This window comes from Pseudophryne corroboree, chromosome 3, assembly GCF_028390025.1.
Source record: "Pseudophryne corroboree isolate aPseCor3 chromosome 3, aPseCor3.hap2, whole genome shotgun sequence".
Lineage (NCBI taxonomy): Eukaryota > Metazoa > Chordata > Amphibia > Anura > Myobatrachidae > Pseudophryne > Pseudophryne corroboree.
In genome coordinates this window covers 714,539,135-714,558,897 of record NC_086446.1, presented here as the reverse complement: position 1 = coordinate 714,558,897, position 19,763 = coordinate 714,539,135, and the positions used below count along the sequence as shown (strand labels likewise).

Below are 19,763 nucleotides of genomic sequence, written 5' to 3'. Positions count from 1 at the left end.
GGGGGAGGTTATGTGACCGTCGGTCCCCTGACCGCCGGTCACATGACTACATCCCACACAGCCTGCTGAGATCTCTCTAGGAATGCCTTTTCCTTTTCTGTCTTCCCCGGCATAAGATTGTGCAATGTCAGTCCTGCCTTGTATGTTCTTACCACTGTGCACCTTCCCCAGTTACAGGCTGACTGACCTCTTTTCTAGCTCCCTCTCCCATTCCCAAATTTCCTGGCCCGTGCCTCTTGCTCTAGCAATGCACCTCAGTTGCCATGCTGCACCCGTTAATATTTGCTAGGATACACAGATAAATCCCAGCTCTGCCTCTGGTGCCATGTGAACGTCTGACTATTATAAGTGAAGTTAACAGTTCTTTGGAAATATCTCACATTTTAATGGCTTTGCCTTATGGAAAGCTATATTCATAGTCTCCCACCTCTGGCACAGAGGCCTTCCTGTATAGCACTCCGCTAGTGAAGCCCCTTCTTGTGTATAACCCCTTCAGCATCAGCAGGGTCAGGCTGCTGTATGATAATGCGACAATGCACCTCCTGCGAATGAAAATCATTCAGCACTTCTTATCTTGGTCATGTGACTTATCTTGGTCATGTGACTAGAAAATTACAGAATGACAAGAACTAACATTTGCAGACCACACAAACGTTGTGTATTTTTCCAGATATCTCCTATTGTTGTAACCTTCTGTCCTGTACACTGGGCCTCTTATACAAAGCTCTTTGGATCAGAAACCATAATGTAAGGTAAATACTTGGTCTAAACCTGATAAGGCAATAGCAGCTGCTTTTTATTCACTGTAACACTGAAGGTGAGCATAATTTCAGTGTAAAGAAAGGTTGTGGACTCACCTTGTAACATTTCTAGGGAGAGCTTTGTAATCGTTGTCACGGCAGACAGAAAACAACAACGTGAGAGTAGTGTAGAAGAAAAGATAGAGAGTTCAGCGGTGACTTTGAGACTTTGGAGTACAGTTACTAAAATTCCCAAAAAGGAAAAGTGGAACTGTTGCCCACAACAACCATTCAGATCCTAGCTATAATTTTTCTAGTGCATTCTAGTAAAAGGTAGCTAGAATCTGATTGGTTGATATGGGTAATACCTCCACATTTCCTTTTTGGAAAAGCAGTAATGCTAACCATTACACCATCCGTAGGACAGTACGGATGGTGTAATGGTTAGCATTACTGCCTCACAGCATTGAGGTCATGGGTTCCATTCCTACCATGGCCCTAACTGTGCGGAGTTTGTATATTCTACCCGTACTTGAGTGGGTTTCCTCCGGGTACTCCGGTTTCTTCCCACAATCCCAAAATATACTGGTAGATTAATTGGCTCCCAACAAAAATGAACCCTAGTGTGTAATATGTGTGTGTACATGTGATAGGGAATCTAGATTGTAAGCTCCACTGGGGCAGGGACTGATGCGAATGGCCAAATATTCTCTCTGTAAAGTGCTGCGGAATATGTGTGCGCTATATAAATAACTGGTAATAAATAAATAAATAACTCCATTGAAATCCAGGAATATCACATATGGAATGGAAGGAGACCGTAGTGAAGCATGGGATTCTCAGAGGAGGCGTGAGGTGTTAAAAACCCAAGCCCAGTTTGCAGAAACACAGTTGTGTAGGTAATTGTGGCATTTATGAAGGGACCTGCTGTTGTGTGACGCTTGATTCCTCCTGATTTACTTACTGTAGTGCATTCTCTCAAGTAACTTATACATAGCCAAGTGTGGTGAAATTCGGTCCTGCCAGATGTATCACAGCTGATGCTGGTTTAAATTTGTTGCTTGAATAAAAAAATGTAAACACTTTCATTGCCATAAGGATAGGATTTGGTGTGGGTCTACCTTAACGGTAGCCTTCTACTCCCAGTAAAACCTCCAAAGTAACAACTGCATTAGCTGGACCCCAACCCCTAAACCCTAAAGAGTATTAAAATAAATGTGTATTTAAAAATGTAAACTAGAAAAACAGCTCCGGTGAGCAGATTGTCACAGCTGATGGCCCGTTGGGTGCAAGCTTAGTAGTGGATAACTCTGGAGAGACTCCAAAGATCTGACCTGCAATCATTGTTAAAGCACAGCACTAGAGCATGTTATGGACCACGGCTGTAGACTGCTGTGATCATTTGTGAGTGGGACCTGTACTCTCTATGACATGACATATACAAGTGGAGCTTTAATTCCGTATCATCACTGGTCTGAAAAGCAGCTATATAGGAATGTGCCCTGCTATCTGTGCACGTAGGGTCCAGGCTTTGCCCAGACACCCCCTAATTGTGGAAACTGTCTCAGTGCTTGTCAGGAAAACGACCATTGCTGCTGGCATTCCGAAGAGATTGTCACAGTGAGCGAGTCACTCAATAACTGCCACCTCCCCTTCATGTTACATCCTAATTGTCTCCACCCCCTATGAGCTTAAGAAGGAGCAGTGCAGTAAGTTGTACATGTGCTATATTAAATACACCGTCTGGTTCTATTTAGCATAATATGAATAGGGTGGCAGTACTGTGTAGCATAATTTGATCCTAGGATTGTAAAGAGAAGGATTTGGGAGGTCTGATGGGAGATATTATGATGGGGAGATTGGGTGGGACATAATTTAGGAGAAAATTTGGGGTACATGATATGAGGGAGATTAGGGAGACATGATTTGGGGGAGATTGGGGGTACATGATATGGGGGAGATTGGTGGTACATGATATGGGGGAGATTGGTGGTACATGATATGGGGGAGATTGGTGGTACATGATATGGGATAGATTGTGGGAACATGATTTGGGGGAGATTGGGGGGACATGATATGGTCTAGATTGAGGGGATATGATATGAGGGAGATTGGAGGAACATGATATGGGGGAGATTGAGAGACATGAGATTGGGGAGATTAAAGGGAACATGATAATTTGGATGATTGTTATAATAATAGAGTAGACACGGCCCTGGGAGGTGCAGGATGCGCCCCTGGGTGCATAGTATCCCTCTCTATATTTTCATTTCAATGTCACTAATTTTTTTATAGGAGGGTGTAAGGTATTAAATCAGATTACATAACTTCCACATATTGCAAAAACAGCATGTAAAATCGTGTAAAAATGGATTAAGAATATGTTGCCATTTAACACCCCCTCGTACAGTATAATATGTGATTCCATTAAAACATACAGTAATAATATTTTAATCAGTTTCCTTTTAAGAAAATCTGCTTTCAAAGTATCACCCCAAATAATGTTTGTTAATACTGAAGGAGTAATAGGAATGAGAAGTGCTTATATTACTAGACATGGAGTATAAAGCGTTCAGGGTGACACAGTGTAAGTGTTAGTAGCCTTTAACACCTAGCACCCAGCGCTACCCTTCACAAGAGCACAGGTGTGTCATCAGCCAATATACATTGTACGCTCATCCACCCCCGGTCATTGGATTCTAGTTTCGTTCAGCTACAGAGTGGAATGGGAGGTGTCATGTGTTGTTGTGATCAAGTGTGTGATACCAATGTAGCTGTGAAAAGTGCCGCTCTCTCAGGGAGAGACATCTTCATTTATGTACAATAATTATTGTGGCATAAAAAATAACAAGATCCCTATAATCTAAATGGGCAAAGCTGGGACAATGGGGAACTGATTGATATGCAATATCACAAGGAGCCAATACTGCAATTCAGAAAGTCCTGCTTGGGGGGAATGTTATCATACCCTCTAATGAGGGCAAGCGAAGATGAGGCACATAGCAACCAATCAGATTCTAGTGATCATTTTATAGAATGTACTAGATAAATGATATCTACAATCTAATTGGTTGCTATGGCTAACATCTTCACATGTCCCCTAGACGATTTGATATGTTTCCTCCATGGTATTTTAACCATCTGAGTGATTAACCTGTGAGCTAGCACCTTTCATCACCCTAACCTTTTCGAGGTTCCTTCTGCTTGACCATGAGTTCACTAGAATCCTCATAATGTGATTGTGATATATTCTCTCCTCCCCTCCTTGTTTGCTTAACCCCTTCCCCCCATCCCATCTCCGATACCCGTTCCTCTTCTCTCCTGGTACACGCATGCATGTCACACTCAATGTGCATGGCACTCAGTGGGTGCTGGGACATGTGCTGTTCAGCTTAGGTGTGACCTGCTTATACCACAGCCACAATTAGATCAAATGTGCGTTATGACCTAATTTAGAACAGGCTCCAATTTTATAATAATATATTATATACTATAGTATTATATATTATATTTATAATGATATATTATAGTTATGATTATATATTATGGTTAGAATTTGATGATATATGTATGTTGATTATACGTACAGAAAAACTTCTTACTCTATAGAAGGTTGACCCTAACAATTATAAGGGTGAAAAGAGTGGAGAAAAAGACCATAGCAACCAATCAGCTTTGATGGAAGCCTTTATCAAATACATTCTATAAAATATAAGGGCAATGCTGATTGGTTGCCATGGGCAACTTCTCCACGGTCTGTTCTCCACACTTTTCACTGCTTAAAATGTTGTTGTATTGGTAACTAAACCATGTCCACCAGACGGATATGTAATTTTTCTTTCCCCCTCATGCTGTGCGTTGGAACCTGCTTGTAGCATTTATGATTTTTGGGGATTTTTTACAACCCCAGTCTAATAAATGGAAGGGTTATGTGAAATGTCAGAATGCTCAAGAAAAAAAAAAAAAAAAAAAGCCAACATCTGGATGTACCTTTAGACAAAATTTACTTTCCTCTTTTTATAGAATCCATCTCTAAGTTTTCAAACCTTGGAAACAGGGTTTAAATGATCGTGGCCACAACAAGCTGACACCTCCACTTGGCAGTCTGGCAGGATTTCATGCGCTGTCAGAATGCTTAAAGTTAAAACTGGCTCTAGTCACGGCTGACATTCGTTTGGCTCATGGATGTTAGTTCCTGTGGCCAGACAGAGAAATCATTTTAATCTTTATAGGCAAAATAACACATTTATTCCCTGTCCTAAACAATTCGGACTTGTTGTTTTACATGGGTTCGCTTTCATATACTGACAACATACTCAGCCCTGACCCACAACTAACATATCCTTGTAATGTAAGTTTTACAAAACTGGGACTCAGGGATTAGTGGTCTTGTCCAATGGTCACAAGGTGCCAGTAGTGGGATTGGAATTCAGGTTTTCAAGCAGACCATCATTTGCCAAAGGAGTACTTAAACTGAGGCCTGGCTCCTTTGTCTGTCATCACCCTTCAAATGTTTTACCTCATGGACGTTAGTTCATACTGGGCGGGATGTATCAATGTTTGCATGAAAACTGCTATTCACCCCTCTTTCGCCGTTCTACAGGTACACTTTTATGACCTGGGCGGGATGCATGATGCATCGTATTGTGAATGCGATGCATCTCGCCTCTCATTGCAAGCATAACAGTGTTTACTAATGCAGTATGCATGAATATTTAGCAAAGGACAGATCACCCGGTAAGAGCTGTCCTTTGCAACAGAAGGACTTCCAGGTTTAGGAGTGATGCACGCACAGTGAGGGGTGCTGGGTAAGATCCGATTGGATCCTTCTAAGGGAGAAAGACGGATAGAGGCCCATGGGCTTCTATAGTGTAGCACCATCTAAGATGCATTCCGGAACTTGGCACATATGCGGTAAGTGGCCAAACCTCAGAAAACTGCAGGTTTGGCCACGTTTTTTGCATGGCTGAATCCTGCCCCTGGAGTCCTATTGTGCATGTGTGGCCATCAGTCTTCGCATGCGCAATTTGCAGGTTGACTGTGCTTTTTGCAAAAAGAAGCCCATAAGTTATGCTTTCCAGATCTTACTGCATATGGGTACATTGCAGCCCAAGGTTGGACTGGCCCACAGGGATACAGGGGAAACCACCGGTGGGCCCTACTGCCTGGGGGCCCACCCCCTCCTCTAGGGATCAGGTTCCAGACTGTGCTGTTACTAATCTAGTACATTATCTTGCATGCACTACAGTATTTGCAAACCAATGTGGTAGCTGGGCACACCCCCTCTGGAGACTGGCCACACCCCTAAACATGGGCCCCTACCACTGCATTCCCCCGGTGGGCCCTACATGCCCCAGTCCGACACTGTTGCAGCCCCATAGTATTCTATGGCGACTACAGTGCAGCAGAGTTCTATAATATCTGCTACGGACCCTACTTAATATATATGGCGGCCCACAAGTATTGTGGTAAACCATCCTTATAACCTGGACTGTTGGGTGCCTTGAGGACCACACTGTGGAACCATTGTTCTAGCTATTATTTATCTAGTACATTGTATAAGACCAAAATCTAGAATCTGATCGTCTGCCTTGGGTATCTACCCCCCCCCCCCCCGCCCTATTTATTTATTTATTAGCAGTTTCTTATATAGCGCAGCATATTCCGTTGCGCTTTACAACTAGAACAACAGTTATAGAACAAGACTGGGCAAAGACAGACAGACATAGAGGTAGGAAGGCCCTGCTCGCAAGCTTGCAATATTTAAAAAGTTTGATGAATCTCCCCCAGACCCTTTTTCCAACAATAGTGGATAAGCAAAAATACCTTTATAAATAATAACTACTGTTTGGTTGATAACTCCCATTACAGTTGACTATATAATTGCAGGCATCTGTCTCCTATTAGTCTTCTTGGTTGAGCAGGAGCTGAGGTAGCTGTGTATCACTAATGGTGACGTATTCCATCGCTTCCTTCTCTAAAAATCCACAGATCCATTTTGCTATAAAACTAGTGATGTGCACCGGACATTTTTCGGCTTTTGTGTTTTGGTTTTGGATTCGGTTCCGCGGCCGTGTTTTGGATTCGGACGCGTTTTGGCAAAACCTCACCAAAATTTTTTTGTCGGATTCGGGTGTGTTTTGGATTCGGGTGTTTTTTACAAAAAACCTAAAAAACAGCTAAATCATAGAATTTGGGGGTCATTTTGATCCCATAGTTTTATTAACCTCAATAACCATAATTTCCACTCATTTCCAGTCTATTCTGAACACCTCACACCTCACAATATTATTTTTAGTCCTAAAATTTGCACCAAGGTCGCTGGATGGCTAAGCTAAGCGACACAAGTGGCCGACACAAACACCTGGCCCATCTAGGAGTGGCACTGCAGTGTCAGGCAGGATGGCACTTCAAAAAAATAGTCCCCAAACAGCACATGATGCAAAGAAAAAAAGAGGCGCACCAAGGTCGCTGTGTGACTAAGCTAAGCGACACAAGTGGCCGACACAAACACCTGGCCCATCTAGGAGTGGCACTGCAGTGTCAGGCAGGATGGCACTTCAAAAAAATTGTCCCCAAACAGCACATGATGCAAAGAAAAAAAGAGGCGCACCAAGGTCGCTGTGTGACTAAGCTAAGCGACACAAGTGGCCGACACAAACACCTGGCCCATCTAGGAGTGGCACTGCAGTGTCAGGCAGGATGGCACTTCAAAAAAATTGTCCCCAAACAGCACATGATGCAAAGAAAAATTAAAGAAAAAAGAGGTGCAAGATGGAATTGTCCTTGGGCTCTCCCACCCACCCTTATGTTGTATAAACAGGACATGCACACTTTAACGAACCCATCATTTCAGCGACAGGGTCTGCCACACGACTGTGACTGAAATGACTGGTTGGTTTGGGCCCCCACCAAAAAAAGAAGCAATCAATCTCTCCTTGCACAAACTGGCTCTACAGAGGCAAGATGTCCACCTCATCATCATCCTCCGATTCCTCACCCCTTTCACTGTGTACATCCCCCTCCTCACAGATTATTAATTCGTCCCCACTGGAATCCACCATCTCAGGTCCCTGTGTACTTTGTGGAGGCAATTGCTGCTGGTGAATGTCTCCACGGAGGAATTGATTATAATTCATTTTGATGAACATCATCTTCTCCACATTTTCTGGAAGTAACCTCGTACGCCGGTTGCTGACAAGGTGAGCGGCTGCACTAAACACTCTTTCGGAGTACACACTGGAGGGAGGGCAACTTAGGTAGAATAAAGCCAGTTTGTGCAAGGGCCTCCAAATTGCCTCTTTTTCCTGCCAGTATACGTACGGACTGTCTGACGTGCCTACTTGGATGCGGTCACTCATATAATCCTCCACCATTCTTTCCATGGTGAGAGAATCATATGCAGTGTGACAGAAGACGACATGTCAGTAATCATTGGCAGGTCCTTCAGTCCGGACCAGATGTCAGCACTCGCTCCAGACTGCCCTGCATCACCGCCAGCGGGTGGGCTAGGAATTCTTAGCCTTTTCCTCGCAACCCCAGTTGCGGGAGAATGTGAAGGAGGAGATGTTGACGGGTCACGTTCCGCTTGACTTGACAATTTTCTCACCAGCAGGTCTTTGAACCTCTGCAGACTTGTGTCTGCCGGAAAGAGAGATACAACGTAGGTTTTAAATCTAGGATCGAGCACGGTGGCCAAAATGTAGTGCTCTGATTTCAACAGATTGGCCACCCGTGAATCCTGGTTAAGCGAATTAAGGGCTCCATCCACAAGTCCCACATGCCTAGCGGAATCGCTCTGTTTTAGCTCCTCCTTCAATGTCTCCAGCTTCTTCTGAAAAAGCCTGATGAGGGGAATGACCTGACTCAGGCTGGCAGTGTCTGAACTGACTTCACGTGTGGCAAGTTCAAAGGGTTGCAGAACCTTGCACAATGTTAAAATCATTCTCCACTGCGCTTGAGTCAGGTGCATTCCCCCTCCTTTGCCTATATCGTGGGCAGATGTATAGGCTTGAATGGCCTTTTGCTGCTCCTCCATCCTCTGAAGCATATAGAGGGTTGAATTCCACCTCGTTACCACCTCTTGCTTCAGATGATGGCAGGGCAGGTTCAGGAATGTTTGGTGGTACTCCAGTCTTCTGTACGCGGTGGCTGAATGCCGAAAGTGGCCCGCAATTCTTCAGGCCACCGACAGCATCTCTTGCATGCCCCTGTCGTTTTTTAAATAATTCTGCACCACCAAATTCAATGTATGTGCAAAACATGGGACGTGCTGGAATTTGCCCAGATGTAATGCACGCACAATATTGCTGGCGTTGTCCGATGTCACAAATCCCCAGGAGAGTCCAATTGGGGTAAGCCATTCTGCGATGATCTTCCTCAGTTTCCGTAAGAGGTTGTCAGCTGTGTGCCTCTTCTGGAAAGCGGTGATACAAAGCGTAGCCTGCCTAGGAGCGAGTTGGCGTTTGCGAGATGCTGCTACTGGTGCCGCCGCTGCTGTTCTTGCTGCTGGAGGCAATACATCTACCCAGTGGGCTGTCACAGTCATATAGTCCTGAGTCTGCCCTGCTCCACTTGTCCACATGTCCGTGGTTAAGTGGACATTGGGTACAACTGCATTTTTTAGGACACTGGTGAGTCTTTTTCTGAGGTCTGTGTACATTTTCGGTATCGCCTGCCTAGAGAAATGGAACCTAGATGGTATTTGGTACCGGGGACACAGTACCTCAATCAAGTCTCTAGTTGGCTCTGAATTAACGGTGGATACCGGAACCACGTTTCTCACCGCCCAGGCTGCCAAGGCCTGAGTTATCTGCTTTGCAGCAGGATGACTGCTGTGATATTTCATCTTCCTTGCAAAGGACTGTTGGACAGTCAATTGCTTACTGGAAGTAGTACAAGTGGTCTTCCGACTTCCCCTCTGGGATGACGATCGACTCCCAGCAGCTACAACAGCAGCGCCAGCAGCAGTAGGCGTTACACTCAAGGATGCATCGGAGGAATCCCAGGCAGGAGAGGACTCGTCAGACTTGCCAGTGACATGGCCTGCAGGACTATTGGCTTTCCTGGGTAAGGAGGAAATTGACACTGAGGGAGTTGGTGGTGTGGTTTGCAGGAGCTTGGTTACAAGAGGAAGGGATTTAGTGGTCAGTGGACTGCTTCCGCTGTCACCCAAAGTTTTTGAACTTGTCACTGACTTATGATGAATGCGCTGCAGGTGACGTATAAGGGAGGATGTTCCGAGGTGGTTAACGTCCTTACCCCTACTTATTACAGCTTGACAAAGGCAACACATGGCTTGACACCTGTTGTCCGCATTTGTGTTGAAATAATTCCACACCGAAGAGCTGATTTGTTTTGTATTTTAACCAGGCATGTTAATGGCCATATTCGTCCCACAGACAACAGGTGTCTCCACGGGTGCCTGACTTAAACAAACCACCTCACCATCAGAATCCTCCTTGTCAATTTCCTCCCCAGCGCCAGCAACACCCATATCCTCATCCTGGTGTACTTCAACAGTGACATCTTCAATTTGACTATCAGGAACTGGACTGCGGGTGCTCCTTCCAGCACTTGCAGGGGGCGTGCAAATGGTGGAAGGCGTAAGCTCTTCCCGTCCAGTGTTGGGAAGGTCAGGCATCGCAACCGACACAATTGGACTCTCCTTGGGGATTTGTGATTTAGAAGAACGCACAGTTCTTTGCTGTGCTTTTGCCAGCTTAAGTCTTTTCATTTTTCTAGCGAGAGGATGAGTGCTTCCATCCTCATGTGAAGCTGAACCACTAGCCATGAACATAGGCCAGGGCCTCACCCGTTCCTTGCCACTCCGTGTCGTAAATGGCATATTGGCAAGTTTACGCTTCTCCTCAGACGCTTTTAATTTTGATTTTTGGGTCATTTTACTGAACTTTTGTGTTTTGGATTTTACATGCTCTCTACTATGACATTGGGCATCGGCCTTGGCAGACGATGTTGATGGCATTTCATCGTCTCGGCCATGACTAGTGGCAGCAGCTTCAGCATGAGGTGGAAGTGGATCTTGATCTTTCCCTATTTTAACCTCCACATTTTTGTTCTCCATTTTTTAATGTGTGGAATTATATGCCAGTAACTATCAATAGCAATGACCTACTACTATATATACTGCGCACAACTGAAATGCACCACAGGTATGGATGGATAGTATACTTGACGACACAGAGGTAGGTAGAGCAGTGGCCTTCCGTACCGTACTGCTATATATACTGGTGGTCACTGTCAGCAATCTGCAAAACTAAAATGCACCACAGGTATAGAATGTAGATGGATAGTATACTTAATGACGACACAGAGGTAGGTACAGCAGTGGCCTTCCGTACCGTACTGCTATATATAGTATACTGGTGGTCACTGTGTCAGCAAACTGCAAAACTAAAATGCACCACAGGTATAGAATGTAGATGGATAGTATACTTAATGACGACACAGAGGTAGGTACAGCAGTGGCCTTCCGTACTGCTATATATAGTATACTGGTGGTCACTGTGTCAGCAAACTGCAAAACTAAAATGCACCACAGGTATAGAATGTAGATGGATAGTATACTTAATGACGACACAGAGGTAGGTACAGCAGTGGCCTTCCGTACCGTACTGCTATATATAGTATACTGGTGGTCACTGTGTCAGCAAACTGCAAAACTAAAATTCACCACAGGTATAGAATGTAGATGGATAGTATACTTAATGATGACACAGAGGTAGGTACAGCAGTGGCCTTCCGTACTGCTATATATAGTATACTGGTGGTCACTGTGTCAGCAAACTGCAAAACTAAAATGCACCACAGGTATAGAATGTAGATGGATAGTATACTTAATGACGACACAGAGGTAGGTACAGCAGTGGCCTTCCGTACTGCTATATATAGTATACTGGTGGTCACTGTGTCAGCAAACTGCAAAACTAAAATGCACCACAGGTATAGAATGTAGATGGATAGCATACTTAATGACGACACAGAGGTAGGTACAGCAGTGGCCTTCCGTACCGTACTGCTATATATAGTATACTGGTGGTCACTGTGTCAGCAAACTGCAAAACTAAAATGCACCACAGGTATAGAATGTAGATGGATAGTATACTTAATGACGACACAGAGGTAGGTACAGCAGTGGCCTTCCATACTGCTATATATAGTATACTGGTGGTCACTGTGTCAGCAAACTGCAAAACTAAAATGCACCACAGGTATAGAATGTAGATGGATAGTATACTTAATGACGACACAGAGGTAGGTACAGCAGTGGCCTTCCGTACCGTACTGCTATATATAGTATACTGGTGGTCACTGTGTCAGCAAACTGCAAAACTAAAATGCACCACAGGTATAGAATGTAGATGGATAGTATACTTAATGACGACACAGAGGTAGGTACAGCAGTGGCCTTCCGTTCCGTACTGCTATATATAGTATACTGGTGGTCACTGTGTCAGCAAACTGCAAAACTAAAATGCACCACAGGTATAGAATGTAGATGGATAGTATACTTAATGACGACACAGAGGTAGGTACAGCAGTGGCCTTCCGTACCGTACTGCTATATATAGTATACTGGTGGTCACTGTGTCAACAAACTGCACAACTGAAATGCACCACAGGTATAGAATGTAGATGGATAGTATACTTAATGACGACACAGAGGTAGGTACAGCAGTGGCCTTCCGTACCGTACTGCTATATATAGTATACTGGTGGTCACTGTCTCAGCAAACTGCAAAACTAAAATGCACCACAGGTATAGAATGTAGATGGATAGTATACTTAATGACGACACAGAGGTAGGTACAGCAGTGGCCTTCCGTACCGTACTGCTATATATAGTATACTGGTGGTCACTGTGTCAGCAAACTGCAAAACTAAAATGCATCACAGGTATAGAATGTAGATGGATAGTATACTTAATGACGACACAGAGGTAGGTACAGCAGTGGCCTTCCGTACCGTACTGCTATATATACTGGTGGTCACTGTGTCAGCAAACTGCACAACTGAAATGCACCACAGGTATAGAAGAATCTAGATAGATAGTATACTTAATGACGACACAGAGGTAGGTACAGCAGTGGCCTACTGTACCGTAATGCTATATATTATATACTGGTGGTCACTGGTCAGCAAAACTCTGCACTGTACTCCTCCTATATAATATTATACTGGTGGTCCCCAGTCCCCACAATAAAGCAGCACACTGAGCACAGATATGGAGTGTTTTTCAGGCAGACAACGTATACTGGTGGTCACTGTCAGCAAAACTCTGCACTGTACTCCTGCTATATAATACAGCTGCTCCCCAGTCCCCACAATTAAGCAGTGTGAGCACAGATATACAGATGTGTCCACATACACCTTTGCTATATCCCGCCATGTATGGCACAGTTTTGCATGCCATAGACTCAGAGATTTAGCCATGCCTTGTCATTTTTCTTAATTTGCTTCTTTAGTATGTTACTTTATACATATTCTATTATGGCTAACAAAATGTTTTAAATTCATCCACTCGCTACGTGTGAAAAACAGCTTAGCCGTGTTTTGCATGTTGTGCCAAATTTGTAAAAAAGCAAAGATGTAAGTGGACACATCTGTATGCAGCACACTGAGCACAGATATGGAGCATTTTTTTCAGGCAGAGAACGGATAACTGGTAGTCACTGATCAGCAAAACTCTGCACTGTACACCTCCTATATTATACAGCTGCTCCCCAGCCCTCCCCACAATTAAGCAATAGTGCACAATCAAGTTCAACAATACCGGAGAGGACGCCAGCCACGTCCTCTCCCTAACATTTCCAATGCACGAGTGAAAATGTCGGCGACGCGCGGCTGCTTATATAGAATCCGAATCTCGCGAGAATCCGACAGCGGGATGATGACGTTCGGGCGCGCTCGGGTTAACCGAGCCATACGGGAGAATCCGAGTATGCCTCGGACCCGTGTAAAATGGGTGAAGTTCGGGGGGGTTCGGTTTCCGAGAACCTGAACCCGCTCATCACTATATAAAACCAGCAGGACGCCTTTAAATAGTCCCTTTCTTTTACTATCGTTAAGATCAACTGTGTTTTTTAGTTTTAACATTTTAGGGAGGAGAAAACATTTTGTAGTGCAGAAATATTTTTTCATCATCTCTAAAAAAAAAAAAAAAAAAAGATTACAAAGAAAAAAAAAAGGTTCCATCATTAACACTGCGTTTTTTGTGGCATTTCATCATTTAGCTGCACATTTTCTCCAGGGGAAGCAAACTGTATCCCATTAATCTTATCCTTTCTCCCTTTGTTCTAAAGCACCAGGCTCTTAGTGAGTACAGGATTAAGTGTATATTTCGCTTTGTAATTAACAGTTCAGTAATTAGAAACTTACAGTAATACTGGGAATAGTTCCAGCCACCACATGCTGAGTGTATCAACTGCCAGGATTAGTTTAAACCACCCACGCTTTTTCTTCTGCTTTTTACTTTTTTAAATAAAAGTGACAAAGCTATCTCTTATTTATTGCGGCTTAGTCTGAGAGATGAATAGTTCTGTCTTGCTCTCCTGCCTTTCAACGTGATCTACGGATCTGACTGTTTTTCATGTTTTGTCTTTTGCCTTTTTATATTTTTGACTACTTGAACAGTTTGTGCAGAGTTTACTGTCATGAAAAGCCGTATGTTGGTGCAATTGTTTGAGTCTCCTTGTGCAGATTTAATTCATACTATAATTTTCATACCAATGTATTTCTCAGAAACACATGGATTGCATGATCTGTTATGTACATTAAAGTCAGGTGTGGATTAACTGTAAGTTTGGACCCACAATTTGAATATTAGTGGTTTTATGCCATATTATCTATGATGTTGATTACCGTAGTTGCCATCTAACCATAAAGACCCAGATGTTCCTGTATGAATAGTCACATGAGTTGAACCCCGTTTTGTAACCTGCCACAATCACCCCTTCCCCCATATTAGCTTTATGCCTCATCACGACTCGTGTTTGACTGAGTGCTGTTGGGTAAAGTCTCACTGTAGCCTCGCAAGAAGTAATTCTCCATTAATTTACAGCAATTATGGTACATAAAACATTACTCTATTGCACACATAACTGAGAATTACGGTAAAGCAAATTGCCCATTTACCTGTGCACCCCTATGAGCAATATTATGGCTTGCGATTTGCCACTTATGAGTGTTCCAACGGAGGCGCAGACAGACAGGGGTGACACAGATGGGGTAGAAGTGAGCATGTAACAGAGGGTTAGGATGAGAGATGGCTGTATTTGATGAAGAAGTGGGTCTTGAGAGACTGTTTAAAGTTTTGTAGAGAGGTGGAGAGTCTGATAGGTAGAGGTAGAGAATTCCAGAGGTAGGGAGCAGGAATGGGAGGAAGTAATCAGTTGCCAGGAGAGGCGGTATGGTGCTTAAATGCTATCAGCTCACTCACTGACATGGGAGCATATGTATCAAAGCTTGCAGAGAGATAAAGTGGAGAGAGATAAAGGGCCTAATTCAGACCTGATTGCAAAAAGCAAAATCTTTCTCTATTGCTCTATTGGGCAAAACCATGTGCACTGCAGGGGGGGAGGGGGGGGGGGGGCAGATATAACATGTGCAGAGAGAGTTAGATTTGGGTGGGTTATTTTGTTTCTGTGCAGGGAAAATACTGGCTGCTTTAATTTTACACTGCAATTTAGATTTCAGTTTGAACCCACCCCGCCCAAATCTAACTCTCTCTGCACATGTTATATCTGCCCCCCCCCCAGCAGTGCACATGGTGTTGCCCATTTGAGAAAAAGTTTGCTGTTGCGATCAGGTCTGAATTAGGCCCAAAGTACCAAACAATCAGCATACTGTATGTCATATTAGAGGCTGTGTTTGAAAAATGTCAGCTCTCCACTTTATCTTTCTCTGAGCTTTGATAAATATGCCCTATGTTCCTTATGGGCCCTACACACTGGGCGATAATACTGTAAGATATGAACGATCTCGTTCATTAATGAACAAGATACCGTTCATATCTTTCAGTGTGGAGGCACCAGCGATGAATGATGTGCGATCCCGCGCTCGTTCATCGCTGGTGCCCCGTCGCCTGTGCATGCAGGCCAATATGGACGATCTCGTCCATATTTGCCTGCACTGCTATGGAGCCGGGTTACGGGGGGAGTGAAGAAACTTCACTCCCCCGTCACTGCCACCCCGCACCCCTCCCCCCCCGCCGCCGGGTCGGCCGTATCCGCCGTCGGGCAGCTCGGCGGCGGATTTGCCAGTGTGTAGGCCCATTAAAGTTTCAAAGGGCAGAGATAATAGTTCCCACATCGATAACACATAAAATATTTGCCCTCTACTTTCTTGTGCTATGATGAGAAGCACAAACTACTGTTCCTGGTAAAGGTGCATAAAAAATAAAATCTAACCCATGATTACGACTTACCTCAAGTAACTTACACATACCGTAGAATCTGCTAGGGAATGCTAGTAGTAATGCATATAGAAAGCAACTTACATATTTATATTTGAATCACAACTTGTAAAGTGTTTGTCAATTCTTTTTTATTCTAGCGAGTGATGGCGACTACTGGCGGATGCTGAACCCAGGAGAGTATGCAGTCACAGCCCGGGCTGAAGGGTTCACCCTCTCCACCAAGAACTGCGCTGTAGGATATGAAATGAGACCCACGCGCTGCGACTTCGTCCTCGCCAAGTCCAACCTGGCACGGATCAAGGAGATCATGGAGAGGTTTGGAAAGCAGCCGGCGAGCATGTCCCTTCGGCGTAGGAGAGTCCGAGTCATACCGGGTCGTCATACCTAGAATGTGTCCAGGCTTTGGGTGCTTCAGCAACATCAAGATGGGAAGAAGATACGTCGGCCACTTGAAATTGAATGGTTGAATGGATGTAAGAGTTTGGAGATTTGACCCAAAGTTGAGTTGCGCAAAGACAGGAGCTTCTTAAAACCGTTTGCATTTCGGCTGTTTGCACTTGTGACATTTGGCTAGCTTAAACACTATTTCTTCTACCCATGGGACTACTAGGCTAGTTACTCAAACCTGGAGCTGCTCATTCCATAAACTGCCACTTCCACTCTTTGGGAAAAGTAACCATCAGATGCATTGGACCCTGTACTTAGAACTTCAGTACAAGTTTGTTGTATGAACTTCGTTTCTTTGACACCATAGTGTTCCTTGGTCAGACTGCTTGTATTCTTACATAAAGTCCTCATGTCATGACACTGCCCCTATCAAATGCAGCCCATCCCGTACTAGCACAAGTCACCTCCCACGAGGTCTTACCTCCTGAAATAATCTGTGCTGCTGAGCGCACTCTGATGATCTGACTAGCTAGAGGCAGATCAGTCCACACCAACCACAAGAATAGAAACCTCTGGATGAGCATTCAGTGATTTGTAAGAGACTACACATTATTATTCTGGGCCATATCCGAGGAATTCGCAAAGGGCAAATGTAAAATCCCATACTCTAACAGAAAACAGATCCTTCTTTTATAGCAGGGAGAATACTGAACACTGAATGGAAAATAAGACCACAAGACACCTCTCAGCATTAATATTAAACACTTATAATCCTGGGGTTGCCATATCAGGACTTTAGTATGTTTTTGTTGGCATTTAATTGTTCCTGCCACGTGCTTATTCTTCCTTTACGTGACATTTAATATGTTTAGTCTTCATGCTATAGAATGGTACCATAAACCTTTGCTGCTGGAGATCTTCCTTACGTTTCACTAATGAAATTCTAAGTTGTTTATTTCGCTCTATACCAAGATATGTCTTATATTCAGTATCTTAGAAATAAAGGTGCTTGAAATTATAGTTTTCTCATTATACAGTTCCTCCTTAGTAAAGGGCATTAAACCTCATAGGCTGCAGGGAGGAGTGTGTGAACGTTGCCGTCACCCAGGGCGCAGGGCAATGGTGGTATCACCATCATTGGCTCATGGCCCCTGCATCTGACTAGGAGGATTCCTGGAACCAGTTGTGCAGCTTCAGGACTGCTCAATGTGCATGAGTAGCTCTACACCCTTCTCCCACTGGCTGCCCCGCCCCCTTCAGTGACATCATATGTTTGGGATAGGGGCCAGCATAGAGTGCTGGAGAACACTGCTTGCTGGCTGCCCCGCCCCCTTCAGTGACATCACATGTTCAGGAGAGGGACAGACATAGGATGCTGGAGAACACTGCTTGCTGGCTGCCCCGCCCCCTTCAGTGACATCACATGTTCAGGAGAGGGACAGACATAGGATGCTGGAGAACACTGCTTGCTGGCTGCCCCGCCCCCTTCAGTGACATCACATGTTCAGGAGAGGGACAGACATAGGATGCTGGAGAACACTGCTTGCTGGCTGCCCCGCCCCCTTCAGTGACATCACATGTTTGGGAAAGGTACCATCATAGAGTGCTGGAGAACACTGCTTGCTGGCTGCCCCGCCCCCTTCAGTGACATCACATGTTCAGGAGAGGGACAGACATAGGTTGCTGGAGAACACTGCTTGCTGGCTGCCCCGCCCCCTTCAGTGACATCACATGTTCAGGAGAGGGACAGACATAGGATGCTGGAGAACACTGCTTGCTGGCTGCCCCGCCCCCTTCAGTGACATCACATGTTCAGGAGAGGGACAGACATAGGATGCTGGAGAACACTGCTTGCTGGCTGCCCCGCCCCCTTCAGTGACATCACATGTTTGGGAAAGGTACCATCATAGAGTGCTGGAGAACACTGCTTGCTGGCTGCCCCGCCCCCTTTAGTGACATCACATGTTCAGGAGAGGGGCCGGCACAGAGTGCAGGAGAACACTGCTTGCTGGCTGCCCTGCCGCCTTCAGTGACATCACATGTTCAGGAGAGGGACAGACACAGGGTGCTGGGGAACACTGCTTGCTGGCTGCCCTGCCGCCTTCAGTGACATCACATGTTCAGGAGAGGGACAGACACAGGGTGCTGGGGAACACTGCTTGCTGGCTGCCCTGCCGCCTTCAGTGACATCACATGTTCAGGAGAGGGACAGACACAGGGTGCTGGGGAACACTGCTTCAGCACCCTGTGCTAATGGGGATGAGTTTGATGCAAAGTGGCTGTGTCTGCGTGATGCTACGGAAGCCAGAATTACTACTAATGCAAGTTCCTACAGGACTAATACAAGGAACCGTGCAAGCGGGAAACTTCAACTCCCTCTGTTTTTTCATTGGTAGTATCTGCACTTGATAGGTGCAAAAGATCCATCAGACACAGGCCTCCCTTCCCCCTACACACAACTCAGAATAGCAGGGAACTCTAGCTACATGCTCAACACACTCCCATGATCATGTGCACAAGATGGAACAGTTCCGTACGATTGCATGGTCGCTGCCCAATTCCCGCCACAAAACGCCCATTGACACACAAAGAGAGATCAAGCCAAGATCTGGCTGACTGGCAGAGATATGTAAAATTATGTAAATTTGCTACTGCATATGTCCTGTATGCAAAACACTCGCTATTTGTGTCTGTGAGAAGAGATTCATCTGACTCAAAATCAGTCCCAATATATTTTAGGTGTCTAATGCAAAAAAGGTACCCATCGGTGGTGGATTTTACCTAGGGGCTGCAGGACTGCAGCCCCAACAGTAAAATCTGCCACTCACAGAGACTGACTAGCAGTGGCAATGATTTTGTGTTGGAAACAGAGGCAGTCCCATGGGGAGGTGCTTTCTTCCCAAGGGACTGCCAGTCCCCCTGTGATAGCAGGGAGAACACTTCCCATGGGAAGTCACACCCCTGCTATAACGTCAACCCTATCTGGCTTCTATGGGCTGCAGCTGATGCAGTCCCTAGAAGCCAGCCTGTTTAGTAGCACCGGAGTTAAGCCACACCTCCAGGTGATGTCAGTCATAAATCACCGGGAGAGAAGGTAAGAGACCTCCTGGACCGACAGGTAACAAGCCACAGCTGGTACCCATTATACGGTACATATTATCAAACAAGCCTGTGCAGTAATTATGGTTATTAATCCTATA

The 19,763-nt window shown here is 44.9% G+C and overlaps 1 protein-coding gene across 1 annotated transcript in view; it reads left to right on the top strand.

Annotated features, from left to right (window-relative positions):
• Positions 1–17,561, top strand: part of CPXM2 (carboxypeptidase X, M14 family member 2) — a 224,261-nt gene extending 206,700 nt beyond the window's left edge. Inside the window, exon 15 of the mRNA XM_063962140.1 lies at positions 16,314–17,561. Within this exon, the coding sequence (XP_063818210.1) occupies positions 16,314–16,564 (251 nt within the window). The 3' untranslated portion in view covers positions 16,565–17,561. The remainder of the gene's footprint in view (positions 1–16,313) is intronic.
• The last annotated feature ends 2,202 nt before the right edge of the window (positions 17,562–19,763 follow it).